This window comes from Anopheles arabiensis, chromosome 2 (genome assembly GCF_016920715.1).
Source record: "Anopheles arabiensis isolate DONGOLA chromosome 2, AaraD3, whole genome shotgun sequence".
Taxonomy (NCBI): Eukaryota; Metazoa; Arthropoda; class Insecta; order Diptera; family Culicidae; genus Anopheles; species Anopheles arabiensis.
Genome location: NC_053517.1, coordinates 98,065,692 through 98,093,472, shown reverse-complemented (window position 1 = coordinate 98,093,472; position 27,781 = coordinate 98,065,692). Strand labels below are relative to the sequence as shown.

General features: G+C 45.6%; 1 protein-coding gene across 1 annotated transcript in view; it reads right to left on the bottom strand.

Annotated features, from left to right (window-relative positions):
- Positions 1–1,379: 1,379 nt before the first annotated feature.
- LOC120893289 (heparan sulfate glucosamine 3-O-sulfotransferase 5) overlaps positions 1,380–27,781 on the bottom strand; it is a 42,343-nt gene continuing 15,941 nt past the window's right edge. Inside the window, exons 2-8 of the mRNA XM_040295093.1 lie at positions 25,118–25,909; positions 17,486–17,660; positions 17,282–17,413; positions 16,952–17,167; positions 13,259–13,422; positions 11,182–11,375; positions 1,380–6,968 (exon numbers count right to left, since the gene is read on the bottom strand). Of these exons, the coding sequence (XP_040151027.1) occupies positions 6,745–6,968; positions 11,182–11,375; positions 13,259–13,422; positions 16,952–17,167; positions 17,282–17,413; positions 17,486–17,660; positions 25,118–25,182 (1,170 nt within the window). The 5' untranslated portion in view covers positions 25,183–25,909 and the 3' untranslated portion in view covers positions 1,380–6,744. The remainder of the gene's footprint in view (positions 6,969–11,181; positions 11,376–13,258; positions 13,423–16,951; positions 17,168–17,281; positions 17,414–17,485; positions 17,661–25,117; positions 25,910–27,781) is intronic.

The following is a 27,781-nucleotide window of genomic DNA, read 5'->3' as shown; positions in this document are numbered from 1 at the left end:
CGCATCACGCTGAAAGGCAGCAAAGCTTGAGCCGCTCGAGTTAAGCAGATTAAAGCGTAAACGGGTGAAACGGTCGTACGGCTGGAATGGTGTAAGGGAACAAAAAGAGAAGAAGAAAAAAAAACGAACTTTTACTCGCTTTTCCTTGCTACAGGAGCAATGGGAAACGTGGGAACTGTATCTCTGTGCGCCTGAATGTATGCAGGTAGGGCTTTTTTCCTTTCATTTCTTTTGTACGTAAATGTCATCCTGCTCTCTTTCTCTCTCTCTCTCTTTCTTTTTGAAAGGAAGTAAAATGGACGCATCACATGCAAAGTGTCTTTTGTCGGAGGTCGTGTCGTGGGTTTTAATGCGGTGGAGGTGCTTGTCAACTTGCGCTGTCCCTCGTGGTTGAATCTTGCATCTGCGAGATGCTCAGTTGGTGACTGTGTGGTTGACCAAAACAGCTTTGGTAGTACATTTCCGCAGAGCAAGGATGTTTCAGTAAATGGGTTAAGTATTGCAATTAAACTGCAACTCAGCTTAACGATGAAGAAAAAAGATGTTCTGTTCAATGAAAGAGAAGACTCTTTAAAATTCTAATTCAAAAAGCGCCCGAATGGAAGCTAATTATAAACATGATGTGGCGATTAATTGCATCGATTGCATCAATAACTGAAACACTGTTAAGAGGGACCTTTCAGCGCTGCTTCAAATATTGAAAACCATGCCTTCTGTAAAAATCGCTCTATTAAACGATTTCACTTCCGAGCATCGAGCTTGGCCCCTCCCAAAAACGGATACATTCCAAATCAAGATAATGCCAGCAAGCCAGCAAACCCCACTCAACATTACGGGGTGAGATGTATGGGGGGTGTTAAGGGGAAAGGAACGGGGGGAGCAATGAAAACCCCGAAACCAGCTAAAGCAACCTATCAACCACTCATGACAAGAGCGACAGCAACACGAGCTTCCGTGTTCCGATCGATGTCGAATAAAACCTTCCCCCCCTTTGCCCCATTCTTTCCTCCCCTTATCCCCTCTTTACCATCCCATTGGAGCGCTCAAGCTCTGTAGATTTGGTGACGGTATTGGACCGAACCGTCCGCCGCCGCCCCGTTGGGGCACATTATGCAAATGGTTCTAATTATTTGATTTCCAAACAGGAAACTTTCCCCGTTAGCCAAAAACCTTGGGGCTATCTTCCGGGGAGGGGCGGGGGACGTCTTTCGTCTATTCCACCCGCATTCCAGGACGCTGGATGGATGGGCCCGGTGCCCATTCACTGTTACGTGATTCGGTTGTTCGGCCAGTCGAAGCAAAAGGAAAAGCGACACGAAAAAACACACAGGAAGCGGACGGGCAGCGGGTTGACTTTTGTGAAGTGGTTCTGTAGTTTGTTTTTTTTTTTTGGTTTTGTTCGCAGCATTTTTCTTCGAAGTGGCAAAGGGCGATAAAAATGAACCCGGGTCCCGGAAGACCCCCGGTTCTTATCAAAGTGAAAAGTGGCGAGAGAGACAAAAAAGTGGATGCAATCCAACGCCCATTACACGATAGTATTCGATCACTTGGTGAGTGCAAAAGAAACACTTTCGGTACTTTGTCGTTCGGGCTCGGCCAGATAGACCAGAAAGCGCACTTTTTTCCGGTTGTGTCCAGTTGTGTCCAGTTGTGTGTGTGTGCAGCTGGACATCGCGTGGCGTGATGCAACAATTTTGTTCCGATTTCAATCACTTCCCGGAATGGGGCAAAACCCGTGCGGTGCTCCTCCGCCGACACCGAACGGGGTCAACTTATCGGCTAGCTGCACGCGATACCCACATCCCACACACACACACACACACATGTGTTCTGAGTAGTTGGAAGAAGGCCTTCTACCCGTGGACATGAAATCGAAATGACCTTTGCGGTGTGCGGATGTAAATTCAAGAGCTTCAAGCAGCGCCGGACTCGGACGCTTTTGGTGCAGAAGTTGTAATGGATTTTTCATTACCCATCCATTCGTGTACGCGGGCGGGTTTTGGTTCCACGAAGTGGAAGAACCATTGAAACAGTGGCTCCCGGAATTGAGGCTCATTATGCACGTACACGTTCACGTGTCGGTGTCGGAACACCGGGCAACAAGACACGATAAGGCCACTCACGGTGGCCGAGCTCTGAAGGTGTTGTTGCCGGGAATTTCTGACCGCTGGCAGCGAGGAGTAGGATAATTTTTCACCCCGCGCTCATCGAGCTGGAAAGTCCTGGAGTGTTTCACCGGAAGTTTCATCAACTAATTTCAAGCGGAGGTCCATTTTCGTGGTACAACTGTGTTTGATATTAATGAAAGAACCATTTCTCTGAATGCATGGTTATTATCTTTCCTTCTGCAAACTGCACTCTAAAGCAAATAATTCAACTGTTTTAAAACAATCCTTTTCAAACAATCTGCTTTTTACAAAAAAAAAATCTGCTGCGTAGCTCTTTGGCCAATCGATGTATTGCTCGTCCAACAAACGCGCAACTCTCTCTTTTTTGCGATTGCAACTCTCTTTAAAAAAAAGAAGAAAAAAAAAACCCCTCCACTGTGCACAAAGCAAAACAAACAATAATCTTCTTGCATGTTGCATGTTGGATGCCAAAATTTGTCAACAAAACGCTAACGAATTGGCTTGGGTCGTTTGGCCGTGACAGCTGCATATGGAAGCGCGCCTGGGATCTTTTTCATTAATCCCAAACAACCTCTTGTTGGGGTGTTGTGGGTGACCATGGCCACACAGTGATGGTGGCCATCTCCGGTTGAAAAATGGGAAAGAATGACACTGCAACAGAGAGGAAGATAGAGAGAGAGAGGAAGGATGCAAATAGGATTAGTCAGCGGTAGCGCAGTCAGCAGCATCTTGTGTGCGCGTTTCGCACTCCCTGCCGATGGAGACGCATGGTGCCCTGTACGGGTTGCGGATTAATTCACTCTCACACACACCCACACACACCCGTAGATGGAGCGGAACAAAGGGGAGAGTAAAAAAGCAGTTGGAACAGCTACGTGTCACTCATAGTTCTTTGTTCAGTGGAATAGAAGCTTTTTAGGGGACGGTATGTGGCCAATAATTGATATTATTTTATTTGTTATTTTTATTTGCGTTTATTTTGTTAGGTTAGTGTACACATTTTAAGTTAAAATATTTGAGTTGTAAGGTCAAATTTGTTATTTATTTCATGTATTACTTGATCTTCTAATTGCAAAAATATGTAACACGATGAAAAGTTGAACTTATGCGATACAATCTGTGAAAATGTATTGCTTTGACACAGCTCAACATAAACGCATCCGAATGAATGAAAACCATGTTTACTTAACATTCTTTCCCTTTCACAATCCAATCAATCTCTTTCTTTCTCTCTCTCTCTCTCTCTCTCTTCACCACAAACATAAAACATACGCTCCCCGGTTGAGCGCCAAAATCGAAAAGTCGTCCCTCAAAAAAAAGGGGATGTGTGCGTTTTTCGATTTCGATTGCCAGCAATGCCCCAATTCGCACCCCATTTGAAACCCCTGCTACCCCATTCCCCCACCTCCCTGTTGCAACACCCAAACGGTAGAATGGGATTTTTTGTTTTGCTTTGTTTGCTCGCCAAATAAACTAGACCATACGCTACGTGATCCTAACGATGGCCGCCGGTTTTTATCACGATTCACAACTCGTTTTGTGTGTGTGTGTGTTTTTTTCCCACCCCGCCTGTTCGTCGCTTGCATCGCCAACACCACACACTGCCTGATAGTGGGAATAGCTCACCACAACCGCAACCTCGCCCGCAGTACCACCACATTCCATCATCAGCTCGTGCGGCAGGAGCTTTCTTCTGTTCCACAAAGTGAACGAACGAGAAGCGCGGCCGGTGTGCGCGTTTGTTTACCACCTTCGCCTGCGCGCTTCCCACGGCGCAATTGCTCTTACCCGATGCGGGTGGGTGGGTCGGTGGGCACTCGCAAAAGTCACGTACACTTGCGCTCACACACGTGCGACCTCGATGAATTTTGGGTACGAAAACTTAATCCATCCTTCTCCACTTTTCATGCAAACCGGGCAACGGCAAAATCCGTGCCGGGACGGCAAATGCAAGCGTGAATGTGTATATGGAATGGCGAGGAATGGCAAATTCACCATCGAATGGACTTTGCGATGAGCTCGGATTTTCGGCTCCGTTCGAATGCCTTTCGTCCCGCAGGGCGATTCCAAACCCCCGGGCGCAACGATTCACGAGTTGAAAGACGAAACCACCGCCAACGGCACGCCTCAGACATCTCAGCCGCACCAGCGGCGCACGTTTCACTCCCGCAGCACATGTCGCCGTTCACATGCGTCGCCTGAAGATGACTCAGCCCGTTTGTTGGACGTGAATCCCTAGGGCTGGGGAAGATGCATCCTGAATGACCGAATGGGAAAGCGGGATCGCTTGTGTGCAGAGAGTGCATTCGCCGAGCAGGCAATGGCCGTCGGAGGCGAACACATTTCAGCTCAATTTGTCCCGCGCAAACGACCGATTATTTTCAACTTTCAACCCGTCCTAGCCAAACGGCCAGTGGGTCCGGGAAATGGGGTGGAACAAGTGAGCTTTCCACTTTCTCCATCCTCGCTCTTTCTCTCTTCAAAGCGATTACATTACACCCGGCTGCTGGGTGAATGGGTTTACTGCCCCCACCCGTCATCTCTCCACAGGTCTTGGGAAATGGATAGTGTGTCCGAACGTTACGTTCGGACCCGCCAAAACGGAGCAAAATTGGGGACTCATGAAATATTTCCACATGCCACATTTGCCAACATGTGCACGTGCACGGGTTTACGGGTGTTTGCGATAGGGCGACGCGATGAGGGACTCGGGAAAGAATATTTATAGCACGGTAAGGTTCGCCTGAGCACTGACCTTACCTTAACCGGGACCGGGACCGTATGATTATGTACCAGAGCTGGTCAGTACACGGACGGATTCCTCCTTTTGCTCGGATATCATTAAATGATTTGGAAGTAACGCGCTTATCCTTGGTGGTGGAGCGAGAACGAGATAGGTCGTTTTTTTGGCAAGGGGATTGGTTGGTTGATGGCAGTTGTTAAATAAATACGAATTCTTGATTATGTTGGGCAAGAGTAAACAAGGCGAAAGCAAAGCGAGCTGTTTAGAAATTGCTTCTTTGTTCTTTAGAACATTTAGATGCATTGAAACGTTTCTCATGTCGAAATACTTTTCTATACCTGTCTTTATACTAAACTTGTCTATTTATCATCAATTTCGCGCAGTTTACATTGAATTTGGTTTTTAAGACTCAATTCAAGAGGTTCATTATTTGCTTCTAATGCACCATTTTATGTCTGTAAATTAACAAAATTGATCAACGGGGGATTTCAAAATATCAGCGAGCTGTTTTATATGGAGTTTGAAACTTGGCTGCTAAAATCATATCAACACTCCATACAAAACCACAGGAAAAAAGTAGCGTAAGATTTTCAGCCTAGATTATTTCAGCCTGAAAAATATGTAATCAAACGCCTATTGGTCGCTGGCGCGAATCAAGTGTTAGCTCATGGAGGATTGCATTTTTTTTTTGCTAAAGAATAAATATTGTATCAAGAAAGGTTAAAAATTGTTTTATATTATTTGAAAGTTTAATAAAAGTACTATAACTTATTTCGAACCGGAACAAGGAGAAGAAAACAATTTTTAAAAGCGCCCTTGTTTGTAAGAAATAGCTGAAATCCAATATCGCGGACCGTAACTGTCACATGGATGCAACCCGCATGATGAATACTGTTCCACTGACAGCTTGAAATTGCAGCTCGTTAGCTGGAGAAAGAAAAGGCCTGAATGTTAGACTTTATTTATAAGTTAAATAGGCATTTGAGCTGATTTTAGGACAATTTATTGGCCAAAACTCGTCCTATAAGGACAAATATTTATAAAAATTAAGCAAATATTTGTTCTTTTGGAGATAAAATTCGAGAGATTGTGTCAAAATATGGTGTTTTGGGGAGAAAAATAGGGAACTTAGAGACACATTTAACTTTCAATGACTGTGAACCAACGTGTTCCTGGGTCAAAACAGTTGCAGAGGCATTTAATTCCGTGAAACAGTGTTTAAATTGAACAAAAAGTATTTGAAATGAAGAGTTCATCAAAACCAAAAAAACACATCATCCTTCCCTTCTCATCGACTGCATTTTAGCTCCACCCTGCTCCACTCGTTAGCTGCAAGCAACAACGGAGGCAAATGTTTTAATTAATTCCTATCTAATGTGTGTTTGCAGAATGTTTTGAGCACCGAACAAAAACCACCGTACACTAACGCAACAACAAAACAACTTGCGCTCACTTTGCTTGCGAGCCTTTCCTCCCCCCATCTCAGCGAACCATTGCATTGTTGCAAACTTTTGCCGCAGATCGAACCTTTCGAACGGCAGAAAAGTAACACAAATAACACTCTCCCCGGCCAACAGCTGCATTCCCGTTGCACCGTTTCCCGTGCGATGGGTTGAAATCGAAGTAAATTGGCCGCAACTTTCCCCCTCGATCGGTTCGCCAATCCATCCTTCGCTTACCTGCCGCCACCGCTGGTGTTCCGCTTCCGCTCCGATTCAGTCTCACATGTTTGGTTGTGTATGCGTGTTTGTTGTTTGCTGTATACCCAGCCACTTGTCCGATTGGATTTTTTCCCCTGCCTCCACTCTGTTGCAGCGGATGTGCATCCTCTCGGCCAGCACACACATACACACACTCGGCACCATCGCCGGCCTACTCTTCCGGCCAGCCGAGATCCTCGCCGACGAGCTCGTAGAATTTTTGATTGTGTTCCACGAAGAACTTACGCAACTTCGATATCACAACCGGATCGACGCGCGGGTGCTTCCGGCCCTTCGTCTCCCGCAGACACTTGTCGCCCGTCTCGTTCCGCAGGCAGTAGAAGCCCTTCGTTTCGTTGAAGTAAAAGTTATTGCTACCGATCCGTGGCTCGATGCCTGTGGAAAAGAGATTGAGAAAAGAAGTTAGTAGAAAAAATAGAGGGATGGGGAAAAACCGCTACACAACTTGCACCATGGACTGCAACACCGTTACTACTACCGCGCAATGTATGACTTGTTACACACGTACACACTCGAACACAAACGCGCAACCAAACTGAATGTAGCAAGTATGATCAACAACAAAATACGCAAGGGTGAAAATTAAGCACAAATTTTGCTGGATAACTCTCTCTCTCTCTCTTATTCTCTCTTTTTCTCTTTCTCTCTGTCCAGCCCCCCAGGGAAAGTAGGTTAAGAGCAGTTTCCTGGGAAGGCGTGTTGTATGCCGCTACGGAAAACTTTCACAAACACTCGACAATGTTTCAAAAACATGCTCCTCACATGCTGGGTGCTCTTTTAATAGGTGGAATGGAAAAATAATGGTTCGAGAGCTTTCCAAATGCTACTTTTATATGAAAAAGGGACTTACACACACCCACACTCTCTCTCGCTCTCTTTCTACCAAAAGAGCCATATATAATTCGATCATTGTCCTGTTTTACTCATCAGCTCATTAAAATAACGGGCAAATATTTCAATAATAATTGCTGCACTTTCTTTTCTGCAAAAGACACTCCTGTACTACCAGGCTGCTGTGCTGGGAAAGCAGAATGAACGTCAATTAGGACAGCGATGGTTGCTGCGAAGGAAGGAACCGCGCTGCTCTCAACGCTGCCTTCCTATCTGTGAGCCGTTTGAAGTGGGCGGCCTCTTGCCCAGCGCCAACAAGAAGCGACAGCGATTTCTGTCACAATTATTCCTTTTCCGAAGTGTGTTGCTCCGCTCGCTTTTTGGGCTGTGGATGAGCTACCATCGCCTTTTTTCACTCCCAATTTGACCCGTATGGCGTACGCTTTCTGGGCGTCAGTTTTGGAAACTTGTTGACCCACTTGCGAGTGCGAGCGCGTTGGGAGTGTAGCTATCGCAACTGTGTTTTTGGTGCCATCAAATAAAAAGAAAGCCCATCAAATCACCTTTTTTCCGTAATGTGATAAGTTTCATTATTCAACTCGATTACCCATCGTGCAGTGTGCCTCTCCCTGTAAGCTCTCTTTCTCTCTTGCGTTGGTGCCCACGCGTGCTGTCAGCTGCCGGACACGGTACGTATCGAATTATTAATCGGATCGGGAAACGATTCGTTGCACTATCGACGGGCTAGCATCTGTTAATTATCCTTCAACTCGTTATAAAAATATATCACCCACCCGGATCGCCCATTATGCCCACCCACACACACACACTTAGTCGGCTCGTAATGCTCTTTGGGGTGGAAAATCAATAACAGTGAAATGTCAAACGCGTAGGCCGGCGCGTTTGCTGCTGTTGAGCCATCCAGGGCTGCCCAGATAAGACCGAGCCTAATGCGCTCCGAAATAAATCAAAACTCCCTCGAGTGTGCTTCGATCGGCTCCACGGAGCTTTACAATCACTTATTGTGCGTCCCTAATCTCTGTCCGAGCTTTACAGGGCGAGCTGCCGGGAAGATATGGTGAGCAAGTGAATGCAATTGAAATTGATTGCAGGGGAAAAAGCGCTATTTTGAAAAAGGTTTGTGCTGCCCAATAATGACTTACACCATCTACACCACAACCGCTATGCTTGTGATTGTGTTTGGGGACGTATTTATCTTTCCCACATCCAATCGAAAACCTCGAAAAACTTCACGCCGCACGCCAAGCATACATGTCTCCTGTGCCGACATGCCGGCAGAATAAATGCAATTTCAAATAAGCATCAGCGCGGTCGGAGCGAAAAGTTTTCTAATTACTGAAGATGGCAGGTCTGTTTGGCATGTGTCTGGGGTTTCCTTTTTACACTGTCACAGCTTCCTGGCGTTTCGTTTCCCGGCAGAAGAAAAAGACAAACATCCAGCCAACATTACATCCGTGTGGATGCCACACCGCCGAACGTTTGTGTGTGTCCCGGCGTGCAAGTGAAGCAAACGAAGAGTGATTGTTTTCGTTCATATTGGTTGAGGTTGAAGTTGAAAAGCCGCTCGCTTTCTCTTTCAACCGTTTCGGAACGCAGTTCGACGCGGGAGTTGCGTCCTGGCTGGTAGTTTCTTCTCATTTTGTGCATGGGCCTTTTAATAAACGAGATCAGCAAAAACAGCAAAGCAAAGCAACATAATTTCCCTGTACAACTATGGTGCCGTTGTTTATTCTTGTCTTGGCACTCTTTTGTTCCTGCTCCTCCTCGTGTTTCTAAAGGCTGTATGTGAACCTCCCTAATAGGCACAAGTATAAGCGCGCACCACATAGTAGCATGGTGTGTGAGTGTATTTCTTTTCTTTTGTGGAAACCAATTTTAAATGACTGATGCTTCCGATACGCCATCGACAGCAAATGATTGATTGCTCGTCGGTTCCGTTGGGCGTTCAGTGCAACCATCCAGCAGCGGGACTACCGGCAAATAATCCACCTGCCACGGGCCGTGGCGACGCGAGGTTAATTAAAAGATGATTACAATTCCGATCCGAATGGATTAGACAGAGCACGCTGTAAATGAACTCCAATTGCACTTGAAAGAGCACGCGAGAGTCTTGCGTCGATGTGGATTTTATAGTAGCATTTGATGAGTTTCATATAACAAGAGGCACACTACACTGTGTGCTCTTGTGTCCGAGAATTATAGGCAAAGGGTGGGTGTAATAACTAACTTCACCGTAGACGAAGCAAAGACGTGACGCCCTCCATTGATGTGTTCGCTGCTGTTACTTGGCGAAGGGTCAATATTAGCTCTGTTGCCTCCATCAGGCTCGAATTGCGTCATGGGCAAATAATTACCGGCGCCTTGGGTATTTCTAGTGTTTTCAATGTCATTTATGCATTGCTTAGCGGTGGAAGCAATCATTAAGCGCATTTAGAAATATTGTCTGTGGTGGTAAAAAGCCAGAATCATCATCCAGGGTCGGGAAAGTTTGATAGATATCAACTGCAAGTTCTTAAAAGAGTTACAATGCTTGTATCTTTTGAAATATTTGTATCAGAAAAACTCAATTTTTCAACAAAATGGATATTAAAAATGGCGCTCATAATAACGAGCTTTTTGAGAGATTTTGGTACGATTGGTCAATAAAGTCAGAAGTCGATTTACGATATGCACTGGAAATTCTCCTAATATTTTCTTTTTCTATTTCTTCTTTTGCACAACAACTGTTGTCGGCCAAGGGCTGCTGTCTGAACCACTAGCGGACTTGGACTTCAGGAACTTTTAGTTGAATCCATTATGGGCCTTTTGTTAAGTCGTGCGAGTTGACGACTGTACCGCGAGACCGGTCGTCTGATATAGACTCCTGAGCAAGCTGAAGATATCAATACCAACTTGAAAACAGATTAATTGTAGTTCAAAACTCCTCCAAAATTGGATCTTTATTAGGATCAACCAATGATTCGGTTGAAGGAAGTATTAGCGTCGATGACTAAGTAACAAAATAATTATTTTTAAATGAAATTAATAAGATGAACTTTTGCATTGACCTGCTAGGTTCAATATTACACGCAACAAACCGGTTTAACGGGTCACAACAAGGGAGGCTTTAAATTGGCCTCCTAATCTAAGTATGGTTGTGGTCGAAGAAACTGCCAGAGGCAATACACCGTTCGAATTTTGAAGGTTAAAGTGTAATGTTACTCTGTTACTTGCTCCTGGATTAGAGCACAACATTGAAGACGTAGTAGCGCTGTTGAATTTGAAGAATTTCCGTGAAACCTCTCGGGGATTAGCTGTTAGTAAATTATTGGGAATTATTGAACTCTGAACTTAGAAATGATGCTGGTGTACAGACGGCACCATTGTTAGCGAAACATTGTCTGATACCGTAGTAGATGCCACACCAAATGCCAACTCTACTTCCAAGAATCCAATAATTTCCCAGAAACAATAAAAACACAACCTTTAAAGAAAGCAAAACTCAACACAACACAAAAGCGGTCATCCAAGTTTTCAACCGAACCTAAAATTCCAAACAAACTCCAAAAAGCTTAATCTCTTAATGTATTCATTTGCCCGGGCGTGCCCCCATCAAACGGTGCAAATGGTTGCAATTAATCCCGCAAGCGAATAAAAACGCACAAACGGACACTCGCTCTCCTTCTCTCTTTCAAACACACACACATACACAGAGTACTTACACAGTCATCCAAGAACGGGGGAGAAATCAACTTACCTAAAAAATCCTCTATTCGTCGCAGCTGCGAAACCGGTTCGTCGATAAGCTGGTCACCGTTGACGACCAGTAATTGCTCGCGGGGGAACACCTCCAGCCACCGGTGCACGTGCACGTGATACTGCGAGATGGCTAGCGGTCGGTACGCCTCGTTGACCGTACCGTTCGGCAAAAGGGCCAGCTCCTCAAACGACCTGTCTCCCGGGGACCGCGACGAACACGGCGAGAACGCGTTGCGCGATAGAAAGAAAAGAAAGAAAGACAGAAATATTCAAACAACAATCGAAGTGAAGGAGGGAGCGTACAGATGGGCAGCGTAACAGGACAGGGCCGGATGATACCAGTTCGCATTAAAAGTTTACCATCGTTCAAAGTGACCATGGCACAGGGGCACCGAATGGCATGAGCCATTCGGATGAAGCATCCGCAAGACGCAGCTTACCAGCAACAGACAAGAAAAACCATTCCCCTTCCTAAGGTCGCTCGCTCGGTGGAAAAGTAAGTCGGTAACAAAAATTAAAACAAAATTACCAACAAATTAGACCCACGTGAGACCGATGATTAGTGACTTTCTCCGTTGGCGCTTACGTTTCTTTTTGGCATAAAAGAAGAAGAAGAAGATAAAAAGCAGACAAATCGTTCCCGCATCTATCGTTTTGTCTTCCTTTTTTCTCGCCCGCTGAAGCAAAACGATTGGTTTCAAGCGAAAAATGGAAAAACACTTGCCCCGATGGTACACGTGCGTGTGTGTGTGTGGAGAATTCTTCTACACGAGGCAAGCAAGATCTTCCAATACTCTTCAGCGTTGTAAATAATTTTCTTCCGAATTTCCGATTCTTTTGAAGTGGGCTGAGCGTATGTGCCCGTGCCGTGAGTGTTCGGTTGTTTATTTTACCAACAGCAGCAGCTTTCGGTATTTTTAAGCATTTTTCCCCCTAACATTATACCATTTCCTGCCGCCGGAGCCGGAGTGTATCAAAATACTTGCACACTTGCTACCGACCGGTGTTTTTGCATTCGGGGTAAAACTTTTCCACCGGAACGCGTTCGACACATTTCAATACTGCTCACCATCATCACCACCGCTGCCGGTGGGGCTGCTGCCGCTGCTGCTTAAAACCTCAGGTCGATTGGGCAAAAATTGTCCGATGCAACGGGCTCTTCTGCTCAATCTGCTGGCGGGCGTTTTCTTACACCATGCTCCCACAGACGGAGAGGATAAGAAGGACGGTCGGTTGCGTCGGTTCGCGTTTGCCGCTTCTCGGAAGTAATCCGAAACTCAACACGCGAACACCACCAACCACTGGGTTTGTTCCCACTTCGTTTCCGTTCCATTCGCAGCAAGCACTTGTTTATATGTTGCTTTGTACATATCTGTCAACTAACTTGTTTTTTTTTTATTGTTGCTTGCCTGGTCTTGAACTCACACCTACCGTGGAGCGGCAAGCTTAGGCAGGGGGGCAGGAAAAACCACAGCTCAGGGAAAGCTGCGAAGCTACAAACACGTCAACCGGTCCGTCCCAGCGGAACCAACAGCCGTCGCAGCCATTCCTGGTATGAGTGTGTGTGTGTGTGTGTGTTTTGTATTTTGCCTTATTGTACGGAATACAAGCGGGAAAGGAGTCGCCATGCGGAAGGCTCTCGGAAATGGGAGGCAGGAAGACTGGTTTTACTCTGTGTTGTCACCACAACAGGTTACAAATGTGTGTCGTGGGCTGATGAAATTCCCCAACCGGAGGATGGAGCTGCGGCTCTGCGGTGTATCGGAAATGGGTTAAAAAAAGTTTAAGTGAAAAGTAGGTTCGAGGGGGGCAGTTCGTTGTGTAGGTAGGCATGGGATGCATCAGAGGGGGCTGCAGTATGTGTATTAGGTAAGAGCCGCTTTTAATTCAATTCACCATTAAAGCAACATACTTTTACCAACCGATAAAGTATTCATCAAAATCTGGTCTCACGGTTCGGCTCATTAAAAATTGATTCTTTCCCTGTGTTTCTTCAGTTTCTTTTGACCGTTTTTTTCTTCTTCTTGGTTTGTCTTCCGGCGCCCGCTTTAAATTCGTTTACACCGTACACTTACCTCGACAGAGGCGAAGTTGACGAGAGGCTCTGCTGCTGGGGTAGTGTTGCCGTTGCTGCGTGACTTCGAAGCTGTGTGTAATCGGATATTGCTCTCGTTACGGGTTCCCTTACAATTAGCAGCAGCTTGATGGACGCATTCATCGCTCGGACCCGCTCCGGAACCTGTTGGGGGAGGGAAAGGGAAGAGCAACAGATAATTAAGCACACGAGCGATCGTTAGCGGCACTGCCGCGGTATGGTGACGGTGATGAAGAAAATTACGCTGAAATGTCGGAAACCACGGCTGGATGATGTGCTGTGCTTTGCTGAACTGTTCAGCTCGTTTAAAGTAGACATTTTGTTTCGTTGGGATATTAAATTGTTGAAAATGAAACAGAATTAACTATTAAATATTATAGATTCGCTCGAGAAACAATATCTAAAACGCCTAAAGGTAGGCAATTCCTAAGCAATAATTAAGAGACACCATTTTTGCACCAGGCAATGAAACAAATTAATACTTACTTCAATTAAATTGTTATATAACCAATACATTAATAACAGAGTCAATCGAAATTTCACTCTTAAAACCTATAAGATTAGTCAGGAAGCAAAAAAAGCGCCTAAAGGTAGGCTATTTGTGAACTTCAAGTACAAACACACTTTTTTAAGGCACAAGTAAAGATTTTGTTTGGCAGGTTGAAGAACTATTCGATAGAAATGAATAAAGTTTGAATTATATATCAATCATATTAGCTTTAAAATTACAATTTTGAGCTTTAAAAATTTAAACTGACATCAAACGAAACCCAATTACTCCCAAAGGATGGTTACTGAACTTGTGCATTGAACCATTTGAACCATCACAAAGAAAGCATACTGACAAAGCAGGTTCATTATCATCGACGTTCGTACTTTCATCCCCTTCTTTCAGCGACTTTAATTAAGCAGAACCAAAACAACGAAAACCCCGTTGTGCATCGTCTGCCAAACACTGGCTGGAGTAGAAGTTGAACCCCCGGCGCCGTCATCCTGAGCAAGCAGATCGCATCCACTCCGAAACCATCAAAGCTAAAACGCTTTCACGAGCGCTTACCCGAGCGCTGTCCATCACAGTGAACTTTCCCAGTGCACCGTTTTCTCAGCCAACGCTCGCGCTGCCAGCGAAGCGATCGATCGCTTCAGTTCACCGGCAACGACCTAGGTCAAACGAATGTCCTTTGGCAAAGGGTCCCGTCCCAATCCTGCACACGTCGAAACCACGTTGGACAGGGTCAGGTGTGCAGTTCGCTTTCGTGTGGTTGTGTGTGTGTGTCGGTGTGTGATTGTAATCTTGCCTTCTCACGCTAAACCTTGTCACTTGAAATTGATTCATTTACTGCTACAGTCGCGGGCAGCCATTATTTAGCGTGCAGGCAGCATGGTTTTGAGGGCACGGTGCGCTTTTCGATGTCATCCCTCGGGTTGGCCTTGCCCGAGAGAACCACCCCACTGCACTCCACTCCACGCTTGCAGTTCGGGGGGTTTGACTTTGTGGTGGATGAAAATTTCACTTTTGCAATACCATTTCGTTACATCGCTTCTGTGGCTGTGCTGTGTGTGTGTTTGTGTGCCACTGCTGGTGGTTTGCACTTGCTCCACACCTTCGAATGCCTCCCGATGCAGTTCGACAATCTTGTGCCAGTTGCCCGAAGGGGGGCAGGACGAGAAAGAGCAAAAGAAAAAGTTAGGGACAAAGTAGCAGTTCGCTCCGATCCGACGCAAACAAGGTTACCGTGGGGTTTTTTTTTAACAAAGTTGTTGCTTTTTCGAGGGCAAGTATTCTGCTCTCTGAGTATGAATCTGTATATGTGTGTGTGCTTCTATCTATCGTTCGTTAGTTGTCATACTTTTCAGCTGACACAGTGTCCGGTCGCTCGAAGCGAAAGCGAACGCCCGCCAACACTCTCACGGCTCATTTAGGGGGCACACAGCTGCGAAATAATGTTATTTATGTTGTTTACTGCAAATTTGCGACAGCTCGTGATGTTCGTGTTTCTTTGAGCTTTTGGTTGCTTCATTCGTACCCATCCCGACGTGCAAGCAACACAAACTAGCGGCAAGTTTTACCCCGAGGTGAATCTGGGTGAAATAAATTATTTGTCTCTTTTTTTTTTGGTTTCGGTTTTTGGCTGCCAAAACCTACTTTGTGCAGCACGGAGATGCGCGCGGAGCGCTTAAAATGAAAGAGCAGCTTACAACCGTTCAAACCAACAAATAAATATTAGCCGGATCGACCTTGTTTGGCCGCTTGCTCTAGTGTAGCGTAGGGCTTCACTCCGTGCCAAGGGACCGGCAAGGGAAGTGTTTGTTGCGCGCAATAAATATAAGTGGATAAATTTATTTTACCACCCAGCTCTTACATTGACAGTAGCAGCGCCCATACACACTAATCGGGTACTGTGTGCCTTTGTATGTGTGTATGTGTTTGACCTTTTCGTTATCTATTGCTGACGCTTTTGAATGTATTGCCGTGTGCTACGTTGGCAATGCAAGCGATTGGAGAGCGACTTTACTTATTTATTTACTATGAATTAATACAATGTAAGTGGAGCAGAATCTTCACTAGCATGACGCCTAAAGTTATGCAATAAAAAAACGTGGTAGAAACATTCTGCGTGTCAGCTATTTATACAAATTTATGTTGTAATTTCAACTTGAAAGAAAAAAAAATCTTCAATACCATGTCACACTTTTTGTCCATCATCTTAGCTGGTGTTAATCAACGCTCTTTTCTGTTTTGCCCATGTTTTATCAGAGCTTTGCCCTTTAATTATTTTAATTTTTTTTCTTGCATACATTTAGGTGTTATATTTGATGATTTAGGGGTTTAGTTATGGTTTGAGCATTGAAACCAATTCTATCAAATACTTACCCCAAATCCTCTATAATTTTCTTCCATCACCTTAGCTGATGTTAATCAACGCTCTTTAATATTTTGCCCATTTTCATCAGAACTTTGCCCTCAACCACCGCCGTTCTTGCATACATTTAGGCGCTAGTCCGGATCATGCTTTATAGTAGTAGCTAAGGTTTGCGCATTAAAACCAATTCCATCCAAAACTAATCCCTCAAAACTTATATTAGCGCGTTCCGTAGCGACAGAATAAATACCGTCTCATTATTTGCCATCGTTACAACTTTATCATCCTTTGCTCCAAACTGGTGCAACTCGTTATCGATTCATCGCCTCACTGATGTGTCATCTGCCACTAGGGTTGCACTGGCACTATCTCTACAAAAACAAACACACGCACAGCGAAGCATCTAACGCTACCAATCACCGTGGTGGCGGTGGATGAAAATGGAAATGCAAACAGATGCTTCATTAAATTCATGACAGTTTGCGTTCGTCTGATGAGCATCACACGATGGTGCCAGTGTGCCGGAGCACACGATGCCACGATGATATAATTATTCTTATGTCCTCTCTCTCTCCCCTTTCTGCCATGCGTTCGTCACCCTCAAAACGGTGGAACTTTTTTGTCCCCAGTTGCATTAAAATTATGAAAATTTACCACACCAACCAACACCACGACGCGCGCACGAGTGTGTTTGCGTTTTTGGGGTGCAAAGAGGGTTCACCCAAAGCACACATGCACACGCACACATCCAGCAGCAGCTCTCAGGGTCATGGAGACCGGTGATGACATACACGCACGCACACACTTACCTCGGGTGTCACGAAATAGCTGGGGCTCTTCTCGATCGTTATCTGGCCACGGAAGGAGTGTGGCATCTTCTTCCGGTACCACTCGAGCCCCCTCAGGTAGTTTTCGTCGCGATCGAAAAAATGCACCTCGCCGGCGGCCTTCTGTATCCTTGGATGCAAGTACAGCATCTCGAGCAGGGCGCGTGTGCCACACTTTCTCACTCCGATTATTAAACACTGGGAAACGAAAGCCAAGAAGAAGAGAAAAAAAAAGAGCAAGCAGTGAAGGATTGTTGGGCAATGCATGAATATAAATAAGCAAAAGGGGCAAAGGAGCTCGAGCCGACTTACTTGTGGTAACCTACGGCTAGTTTTGGGAAAGTGTATTCGGTTCGGAAACACGACGGGTTGATTGATCACCGGTGGATTGGGTATGTGATTTGTTAGGATGGAAATTTTGTTCTCCGAAATTGCAGTGGCCGCCTGTGAAGAAGTGAACGCGAAGCGGGTTATTAATATGCATTCGATGAATATTTATTAATCGCCCCCCCGTACCTGTATGCTGTACACCGCACTGTCGTACAGGATGTGAAACGTGAGAAAGAGCGACAGCAGCATCACCGAGAGAAAGAGCGCTGCCAGCTTAGGCCTCGATACGCCTACCACGAGGACGCAGTCGGAGTGTGAAGAATCTGGCCCGAAGGGCCTCATAGCCGCTTTGGGTAACCATCTAGGAAAGAGAGAGAGAAATAAAGAGAAAGAGAGAACGTATATTAAAATTAATATGACACAACTTTTTGGAAACATTTCCACCGTCCCATTAGCATTGATATTGACATGCGAAGTTGGGGTTTGAGATTGGCCGACTGTCCTCAGTACAACCAAAACTTATTTTAAACCATCCCTCACAACTTTCAGCACACATAAAAAGGCAACAGCATTGATCTGGTAGTCAATTACATTGTGAAACACTGCGAAACATTGCCGTATCAGTCGTTGGGGGCGCTCGCGCTTATGCAAACAGTCACAGAGAGTAAAATGATGGCAGCAGCAGCAGTATTAAAAGCTTCGGAGAAATTAAATTTTGGAAACGCAACGATCGAAACGCAACGGATGCGATGGTGGTGTGCGTTGGTTTTATCACATCAATTAAAAAGAAAAGCCCCCGTTGGTACGAGAACAAATATTGGTACTGGAGATTCTTGGTGCGCGCTCGACGTGATTGATTTACTGGAAGAGTAACAAGGACAAATTAAATTTGTTTTAAAAATACTACCACAACACGAACATGGAGAATTGAGGAAGTTAGGCAAAAAGTAATAACTTTGTGTCGCTATTTTAAGGCTCCCAAGCATCAAGGTACATAAATAATTATGCATAAACCGAAAAAGATATCGCTCTGTCGTACTTCTTCCACGAATTTACAGCCAATTATTTGTACAAACAACTGCCCCAAAGTAAGTTGTTTCGAGGTCTCGCCGCATCCTTACACATCAACGGTGTTGAACCTTTTATTTCCTTCCCTATTCCGAGAAAGTGACGAACGATTAGCTTATCTCGTTCGGTCTTATTACCAGTTTGCGCACGGAAAACGATTTGCCGCTCTGCGACAGGCACACGGCAGCGGTGAAACCCCTTTAGAGCAAACGCACAACAACAAACAACAGCAAAAAAGAAGCGAACTGGCCATGAAATTTATCTAGCCGAAACATTGTCTTTAATTGGCGGAGCCCTTTTTTGAACGCGCCCCAACCACCACCACCACCACCACCAGTAACCACAAAACGGAGGTAAAGTTTGCAGTCGTGGGAGCCGTGGGTGCAACAATTCGTGACCGGAAGGACCGGCACCATAAAATCGCTTCACCCCGGCGCGCATTAGCGTTTATGAGCGATCTGACCCCGCGTGGTGCGGCCGAAATCAAAGGGGGGTGGAGGGTTCTGGTGATAAAATAATTATTTCGAAAATAAATTTATTCATAAGCATAAACGCTCTCAGTCCGTTGCGCTGTTTGTTACGCGAGCGGACGTCTGGCACAAGATCCGCCGATCGTTTAGCGTTCTTTTGTGGGATGCCAAATATAGTTCGGAAACTTTTTATTTTATGATCACGGTGCGTAGAAGAAAACAAAGAAAAACACGGCTCTATCAGACAAGACTTCAAATGCCACGACCGGCGACGTCTATTAAAACACGCGCAAAGCAAATAGCACAGTGTTACACCATTAAAGTCACCTGGCTACGCTTTCAAAATAGGTTCCAATAAAAACCACACAAACACACACTGCAACAACAACAAAAAATAAAGGGCAAGTGAAAAAAAGCAAACAACAAAGAAACATGGAAAAAAACCTTCCACCGATTCTGCTGCTTTCTTGGACAAATCAAAACTGGCAAATCATAACATGCAATATCGATCAATTCGGAGAAGCGAAAAAGCCCCCTTAATTTGATTTACGAGAAACCAAATCGAGCACACACACACACACACACACACGTACGGTCCCGGACGCTTTCAGTCTTTCACGACCGGTCGGATTTTATGTTCGTTTGACTGTTTGTTGCCTCCGCCGTGTATTTCTTTTTGTGGTCAATTTTTGTTTTACGCGGGCAGCAGAAGAATCCACCCAAATCGCAACCTGTTGAAAGTAACATGTGTGTGTGTGTGTGTTTTGAGAGAGCACTAAACGACGTACCGATGGAGAGCATAACCGAGGGGGGGGGGTTGAGGAAGAAAAACCTTGTCAAATGTACACGGCTCTACGTAAAAGTCATATTTTCGGTGGAAGGTTGTAGCTTCCCTTTCCCCGTCGGATGTTTGATGAAAATGTACGATCCACCGGAGAGTGTGGAATGCATTCCGTTTCGTTCCGTTTGTTTTACAAGAACACAGCCTTTACTAGCGACATCGGCGGGTAGGTAGGTTGCGGCCATGTCTGGGGAATTGCGAAGTTTTTCTCCCGTACCCCGTCGTTATCATATTGTCAATAAAATCACGATTAATATATGGCTTGTCGTGAGCTAAAAGGTCATTTGTTTCACATTCAAACTCCCCCCGCCCTGGTTACGCTGAACTGACACATTGTTAAATTGTGGCTCACATGTGTGTTGTGGTGCTGCGGGAATTGCAGCCCACCCAGATTCCAGACAAACTCCAATTGATACCGTCCAGAGAATCACTTTTCATCATTTACGTCGACCGTGCCCGCCGGGAACCTTAATCCTCGATAATGTGATAAGTATTAGCCATCCACTGGCAGGTCGATGCTAGCCGGAATCAATTCAATTTCGGAATGCCACCAAGCCAGCCGGACCCACCATTTTTCAAACAAACGCCATCATCAAAATCCCCGGAAAGAGGCACACATTTAGGCAGTGTGCTTCATTGCTGGATGACAATTCCTGAGAAATTTGGAAAGCACCTTTTGAAGATACGAGAGCCATCAAACACACAAACACAAAACCACCCTCATTATCACTGTGTGCGGGGAGCGGTTTGAGGTTCATTGTTTCCCTGGGTTCGAACTCCGAAACCCTCCAAAATGGTTTGGAGATCGAGATTGGGACGGGTTTCAGGCATCCTTTTTTTTCCATAACAAAAAGACCTCCAAAACGTTCCGGACACAATTCAAAGGAAGACAAACGTATCAAAATAATATCGATCAATAACTAATTCATTACGTATTTACGAAACCTAGCTGCTGCTGCTGCTGGGCGAGTGGTTTTTCTCCGGCCCGAAGCCAGTTGACGGCGGCATATCGATATTGGGGGAAGGTTCTTGCTGGGATTTCGTTCGCACGAAATGCCGGAACACACACACACACACATACACAATGGAAATGGGGATTTTATGGAACTAATTCCAATTCGAACGACCCTCGAGACAGAAAGCAAGGAAGCGTATCGTAGCGCATGACGATCATCTATAATTTAATTATCAGCTCAGCGTTTGATTGAGGACGAAAGTGGAGCCCTTGCGTCTTACGTTTCCGGTGGCGTCATCCGTCCGCAGACGCGCTTAATGAAGGTCAATCAAATGATACGGCTTCCAACGCCCGCAAAAACGCGGTTGGTAGCGAACGAACCAATCATCCAGGTGGCAAGCCCGTATCGAAAATCTTGCCCAATGGAGCTTTTCCAGTACGCTGCAAAGAAGGGGCCATTTAACTGGCGAGCTACTAGGAGTGTTACCGAGATCGTTACTATGTGCAAAGCAAGAGAGAAAAAAGCCTTTGCACCCACACTCAATTTATGTGCTTCCGCTCTGGCCAGAGGTTCCAGAGGTTACTTAATGGGCGTTTTACATCGCTCGTAAACTCGTTACGCCCGGAAGTCAGTTTACAGCCTCGGAAGAGAGATTGCTTGCGTTGCCGTTCACCGAGCGAGCGGTGAGACGCGTCAGGAGCCAGGAGAGACGGGCAAGGAGGGCAAAGAAAGTAGCTGCTAATATGGCTTAAATCGAACGGAAGTGGGTGTCCCTTTCCGTACCGGCTGCTTGCATCGGAAGGGTGCGTGAAGTGAGTGGTGGGGGAAGGGCACACCACAACGGCTGGAATGCCGTACCGTCACGACACACTGCAACAATCACATGTCGCTGATTATTACTACATTCATATGCAAATAGGCAAAGTTGTTCCTGAGAACTGAGGACACCGCTTGATAGACTTGGAGCTAACGAGAGGAAGAGGGAGAGGGAGACAGAGGTAACCACAACACACACTCCAACATCGGGAACATTCGGGAAGGAAAAGAAGGGAAGGAATACGGAAGAGGAGGAATATAATTACTATGGTCATTTAATGGCCTCACTACAGCAAAACATTGTTGCTGTTTTGTAGTACGCAATGTGCTACGAATTTAGCTCACCTTCCCCGGTTCCAACAAAAAAGGGCTGGAAGAAATTACTGGAATGACACAGGCGCAGGGAAGGCCAAGTGGGAGGAGAAAAAGAACTCACATCACACCACAAAAGCAAGGTTCATTGCAGTAGGTAAAGAGTTGTATCGCTGCGTTTAGCCCCGGTTTCGTCCTCGGTCCTAGGAAGTCACTTCAACAGGCTTCAGACGAGGAACTGCGTTTCTAAGGGCACGAAATCAATGCTAACCCAAACCCTCCGGGACGATTAGGGAGTGATGGGGTAGGTTGTCCAGCAAAACCCCAAAGGTGGTGCATGAGTGCATGAATACAAACATGACAACTTCCGGATGCAAGTGCACCGTACACGCTTTGCGCCTGACCTCGCATTCTTCCTCCCAGCAGGCTCTACTTAATGCCAGCTGCTTCAAACTCGAGAAGGTGACTGTATGCGTGTGTGTATGTGGTTTTAAAACCAAAATATTCAAACCAACCGTTCCACATCATAGAAAAAACACACACACGCACAGAGTAGGGCAAACACTCTCCAGTGTAAAGAGGGTTGCTCCCCCGGATGCATTGGTGCATTGGACGGACGGTGTGTAAAGTAGGCTAAAGGTAAGCATTTAGTAGCTGGCTTATAAAAGCGGCCCTATAGCACGGCCCACATGTTGCTGCACACCTTGAATAGATTTCCTTTTCGATATTCATTTCCTGCACGCTTGGTTTTTATAGTGTCAGGTAGGTAGAGTTCCCTCAAGCTTCGGGGTTAGCTTGAAGCATTAGCAACGCAACGTAGGTAAATTGTTGCTTGCAGTCAAGGTTTGGAAACTTTGTCGGTACTTGGAAGGGAACCATACTGCACCTTTGGGAGTGCTTTGCTGCTTGTGGGCGAGCGCCAGAAACAACAAAGAAGAAGAAAAAAACTTTAGCAAATGTTAGACTCAATCTCTGACAGCTGCTTGATTAGCGCACTAGTTACGACACTGGGCGGAAACAACTGGGTCGTGTGGTATCGGAATGATTCGGAACCACTCAAGCAGGTCGTGCGAGTCATGGGTTAGCAAACGTCAGTTCGTACCTCATCCCATGACTGTTGCGCTTTTCGCAAAGATTTTTCACTGCTGTCACCAGTTTAAAAAAAGGATTTCCCACACTACCCTTAGACCTCTCCCGGTTCCGCACACTTTCTTGAGTGCACTGTCACGGCGCTGGGGTCGCATAATCTGGCCCTATTTATGCCACGCCATGATGTGTCGTGACGCGTCGTCAAAGTGACTGTGAGCAAGAGTGCCAGCTGTCCCCGGACAAAACGGAAAGCAATCCAGTGTTCGGTGTACAAAATGTCAACCCAGCAGCGCTAAAAGCATCCGCACACGAGATCTGTCAAAATAAACGTATTTGAAATCCCCCCCCCCCTCAACTCAGGCAGGAGCGCGCAAATTGTAGCACTTCTTCAGCAAAATTGAAAATCTTCCTCAGGAAAAGAAGAGAGCAAAATTGCTACGCCACGTCAGCAACATCAAAAACAAATCGTCTTTTTCCCCCCGGGCAGCTACGATATACAAACTTCCTCACACACACACACACACACAAGCCGTAACAAAAAAGCCCGCAAGAGATCTCGCATTCCCGGAATGGCAGAGCAGAGGCGGCAGCAAATAATTAAATTGAGAGCTTCATTCGCTGGAAAGCATCAATCTTTCGTTGCACGAGCACACGGGGGGTAGGAGGCAGGCACACAAGCACACAAGGATATCATCATGTCATGTGCTCCGGTTTGTCGACATTCTGACAACCCTTATACACACCTGTGCGCCACAGCCACATATACACATACAAAGACCCAACACACACACATCGACACACTACAATTGTACCACGACCCGGTCGGTCTCGTCCAAGCTCCAAGGATCCAAGCTATTGATTTTCCCGCTTTTGCCAATCTCCATCCAGTCCATTGTAAATTATTCGGTATCCTAATTCCATTATCATTTCGTGATTTCAATTTCCTGACACGAATGGCTGGCTCTGTGTCTGTGTGTTTGAGAAGGTGAGCAACGGCTTAACGGCGAAAGGGCGCCATGGTGCGTCGAAGGGAATGGAAATTCGAATCATCACACCCCAGATGGAACCCGGTGGGCTGGGCTGGGCTGAGAATATAAACGATGCTTTCGTTTTTCACTGCACATCAGTCATTTGCAAGGCTGGCTGGAGGAGGGCTGCTGGAGACGAGCGAGGCGATGGCAATAGTACTCGCAGTCATGTGATGAGTGTATTGATTACTATCTTCGCTTCAGATGCTATTCGATCTGCTGCCGCAGCAAGGCAAGGCTGGTGGCGTTACCAATTGCACTCAGCTAAAGAATTTGCCGGCGCCACTTGTCACTGCTCATCGCTTGTGCTGCTGTGCAGTGTACCAGCTAGCGCGGTTCAGGCGCTTCCATTCACTTATTGATGAGTTAGGCCATGCTGCTATACTTTTGAAATGAATTGAACTAACGTATGATTATAACTTAAAGCGAGAGATCTTTTTAAACTACTATATATGTTTACCAACAGGTCCTTTTGATCGCTTAGAAATCCTGTAGAGAAAATGATTTTGGGTTGCAAATTTGAACGCTTCTGGCTCTTGACGAACATACTAACTTTTTCTATGGATCGGTTACCAAAAACAGCAAAGTCCAAGGGCATATTCATTCATCTAAAGCCGTAATGAATATTTCAAAGAGCTATGGCCATTGATTATTAGTTTTACCATTAATCCCATTGGAAAATGGTTTTCAAATTGTATGTTCTCCAACAAGAATAGTTAAAGTAAGTAAGAAAATATAATAAAAAATATGAGATAGAGTTTTTATCTCTATTTTCTATCTATTTATTTTATTTTATGAGTTTTTATCATCATTATCATCATCATCATCATCTCTATAAACCATAGCATAAAGATTATAAAAACATATTGAATTTATCTGTAATTCACAGCAAAACTCAAGTGATTTGCAAAACTAAAACATACAGTTACAGGCCATATCAATTTAATTTTCAATTCTGACACAATTATGAAGTAATTATTGCTCGCCATCAACTCCGTTCATCGGAATGCCGAAACCAATCACCACCGGATCGGATACACCGACCGGTATCAGTTCACTATTGCCACTCTAAGCTGCGCCATGAGCACCGGGGTCAACATTCATCTCCGGTTTGCACTATAAACCATCATCATCATCATCATCATATCGCCCATTTCCCACCCAATTTTTCCCAATCCAGCCGACCGATCGAGCTAATGAAACGAATATTGAGTTACGGGTGGGGCAGGACCACTTACAGAATATCCAATGGTAAGGTGACGGAACAATCCCTCAATTGGTCGCCGCGCCGTTTCGTGGGCATCGGTGCGGGCGATGGTGCGAACGGCGACGGCACCGACCCGACGGTGCCGCCCGGTGACAGCAAAATCGATCTTCTATTATTTCCGTTTCCGACAGTGCCATCTGCTGCCGTCGTGATGCATGAGGTGCAGCGGCATCGCGCGATACCGCTACCCGGATGACCCGGGGTGGGAGGGGATGTTCGTTTGGTTTGCCCGGGGTTGGTGGGTGTGCTGGCTGGCAGGAAGGACTCCAAAATTGTTCCCCGGGTTTGCTGTAGTTCAGCTGTTGGTGTCGGGGCTTCACCGCGTGTGCCGTCCGGTTTTCAAGCACGTATCGCAACTAAATCCTGTGGCACAGTAACACCTTTTGCTGTGCAAATTGCATACGCACAGGGTGGTTTAACGAGTATAAACGCTTAACTGGTATCGTTTTTTTCACTTCAACGCTTCACGCTCACTTTGATTATGATATGTATGAGATCTTTGATTTACTACGAACTTTACTTTCATGCTCTCATATAACCGTTCACTTACACTAATATTTTGTAAAGCTTTCTTTTTGTTTGGGGTGTACACTATTTACTTATCAAAAAACGGATTTGCTCACTACCGACGCTATAGTGTACAGTTTACTGTGGTATCCACGAGGCAATTTGCTGATATGCATTTGTTGCGGATGATGCGCACACTACCCTTCACTTCATTCTCAGACTTTTACATGATATGTATCGTTGAAGGTTAAGCTACCTGCGAAATAAAGAGGAAAGAGAAAAAAAACGAGTTTTAACATTTTATAGTCAAATTAAAATAAATTATTTAAATGTACAATTTGCAAAACCACACAGACATAAAAAAGAAAGGCAAAACGCTACAGTAAGCTCCTCTGCTCACGTGCACGATCTTATGTAAGCGTTACCGACGAATACACCATTAAAACCACACCGACCAGTCGGAACTAACTGGCGGGGTAACAAATTTACTGCAAACCGCACCTGGGTACTGCGACTCGCCTCGTTGACCGTTCGCTCTATTTGATAACGTTTTCAGCGGAAGCTCATTTAAATGCGGTGTCATTAAGGGCATCACTACACTACAGCTACCACAGCCTGCGTCCCTGCTCCATCATCATCATCATCATCATCTCGAAAGCTCTACGCTTTAAAAGCAATTGCAATGCGAATTGTAAGTAGAACGGTGCCAGATAGTGTGTAGAATTAAAATCGGACATTACAACCCCTCACTGGCAACACCGGAAGTTCTCTCTCTCTCTCTTGTGATATTTTACCCCACTTTTCACAGCACAATGGTGTGAATCGAATGTTGCACCAACAAAGCACAAAAACCTACCCCAATGCGGATGGAGGGAAAAATTACGCTGTTTCTATTTCCCCCCTTGGCCCCGCGACGGCAACCGGGAAAGGAAGCCGAAAATTTCCAACCAAATTACGCTTCGGGTGAATGTCAACCTGCTTCACCGCACCCCGTCGGTAAATAATACAAAAGCTACCGAGAGCACTTTGCAGGGACACCCCGAACACCACTGTGCAGAGGCGCCGAACGGAGCAGGTGAAGGAGCAGGTGTAATTAACGGGTAAATGACATTTATTTCTTTCCTCCACGACACACCGGGCAACGGACCGCGCGTTGTCGGTGAGAAAAATGCAAATGCAAAACGTCCTTGGCACTCACTCAGTGCAGTAACACACACACACTGGTGGCGAGCGTGTCACCCGAGTCAACCACGCCTTTTCTTTGCGAGGACAACCTGACCGGACCGGACAAGTAAGTACGAAGCGAGCCGCTCAGGGTACGACGCCTTACGATGGCCTTGCGCTGGAGCGGCTGATAGACCCAACCCGACAGAGGATGTTTTGTTGAGGATGGTTGATTAGAGGAAATACATCAGAGGACGGACTTGCTGCTTATTCAATCCCCGGGATGGCCGAGGGGTCCCGTGCTGTGGCGCCTTTTTCGAGCGACAGTGATCAGCACGCAGGGGCGGCTGCTTATCGGGAAAATGCACGAGCCACTGCTTCCTCCTGCTCCTCCTGTACAATTATGATAATGTAAATTACACTTTTTCCCTAATTTGAGACAATTAATATCCATTTTGCTTCCACCGTCGGGCGGGTGGTGCATGCCAAGGATGCGGCAAGGATGAGGCAATTGCTGTTGACGATGGGATGGTAGATTGGTGGTTTGTTTTTATGTATTCTCTTCCTACTGCTTACTTTGGGGTGGTGGTGCTCCACTTTTTAATTCAATGACCTTTTTTTTCGCTGCTAAAGGTAGGTTTCAACGTGCACAGGCGTAGGGGTAATGAAATTTTTCCCCATACTTAGTAGCAACTGTGATGCATTGCATGCCTGGATGAATTGTAGCACGTCTGTTACATTTTATTTTCAATTGTGTAGATGAGTGTTCAAATGGATTTTGTTACGTTTAACATAGGTAAAGGGCAAGATGGACTATTTTATGTAAATGATTTGACAATGTTTATGTTTTCGTTTCGTATCGTAGAGGGAGAAGAAAGAACGGTTGACGGAATAGCTGAGTCGCGTCTTTGCTTTCCTTAGTAAATGAATAATTCTTCTATTTGGCTTAACGGCCTATGTGGCC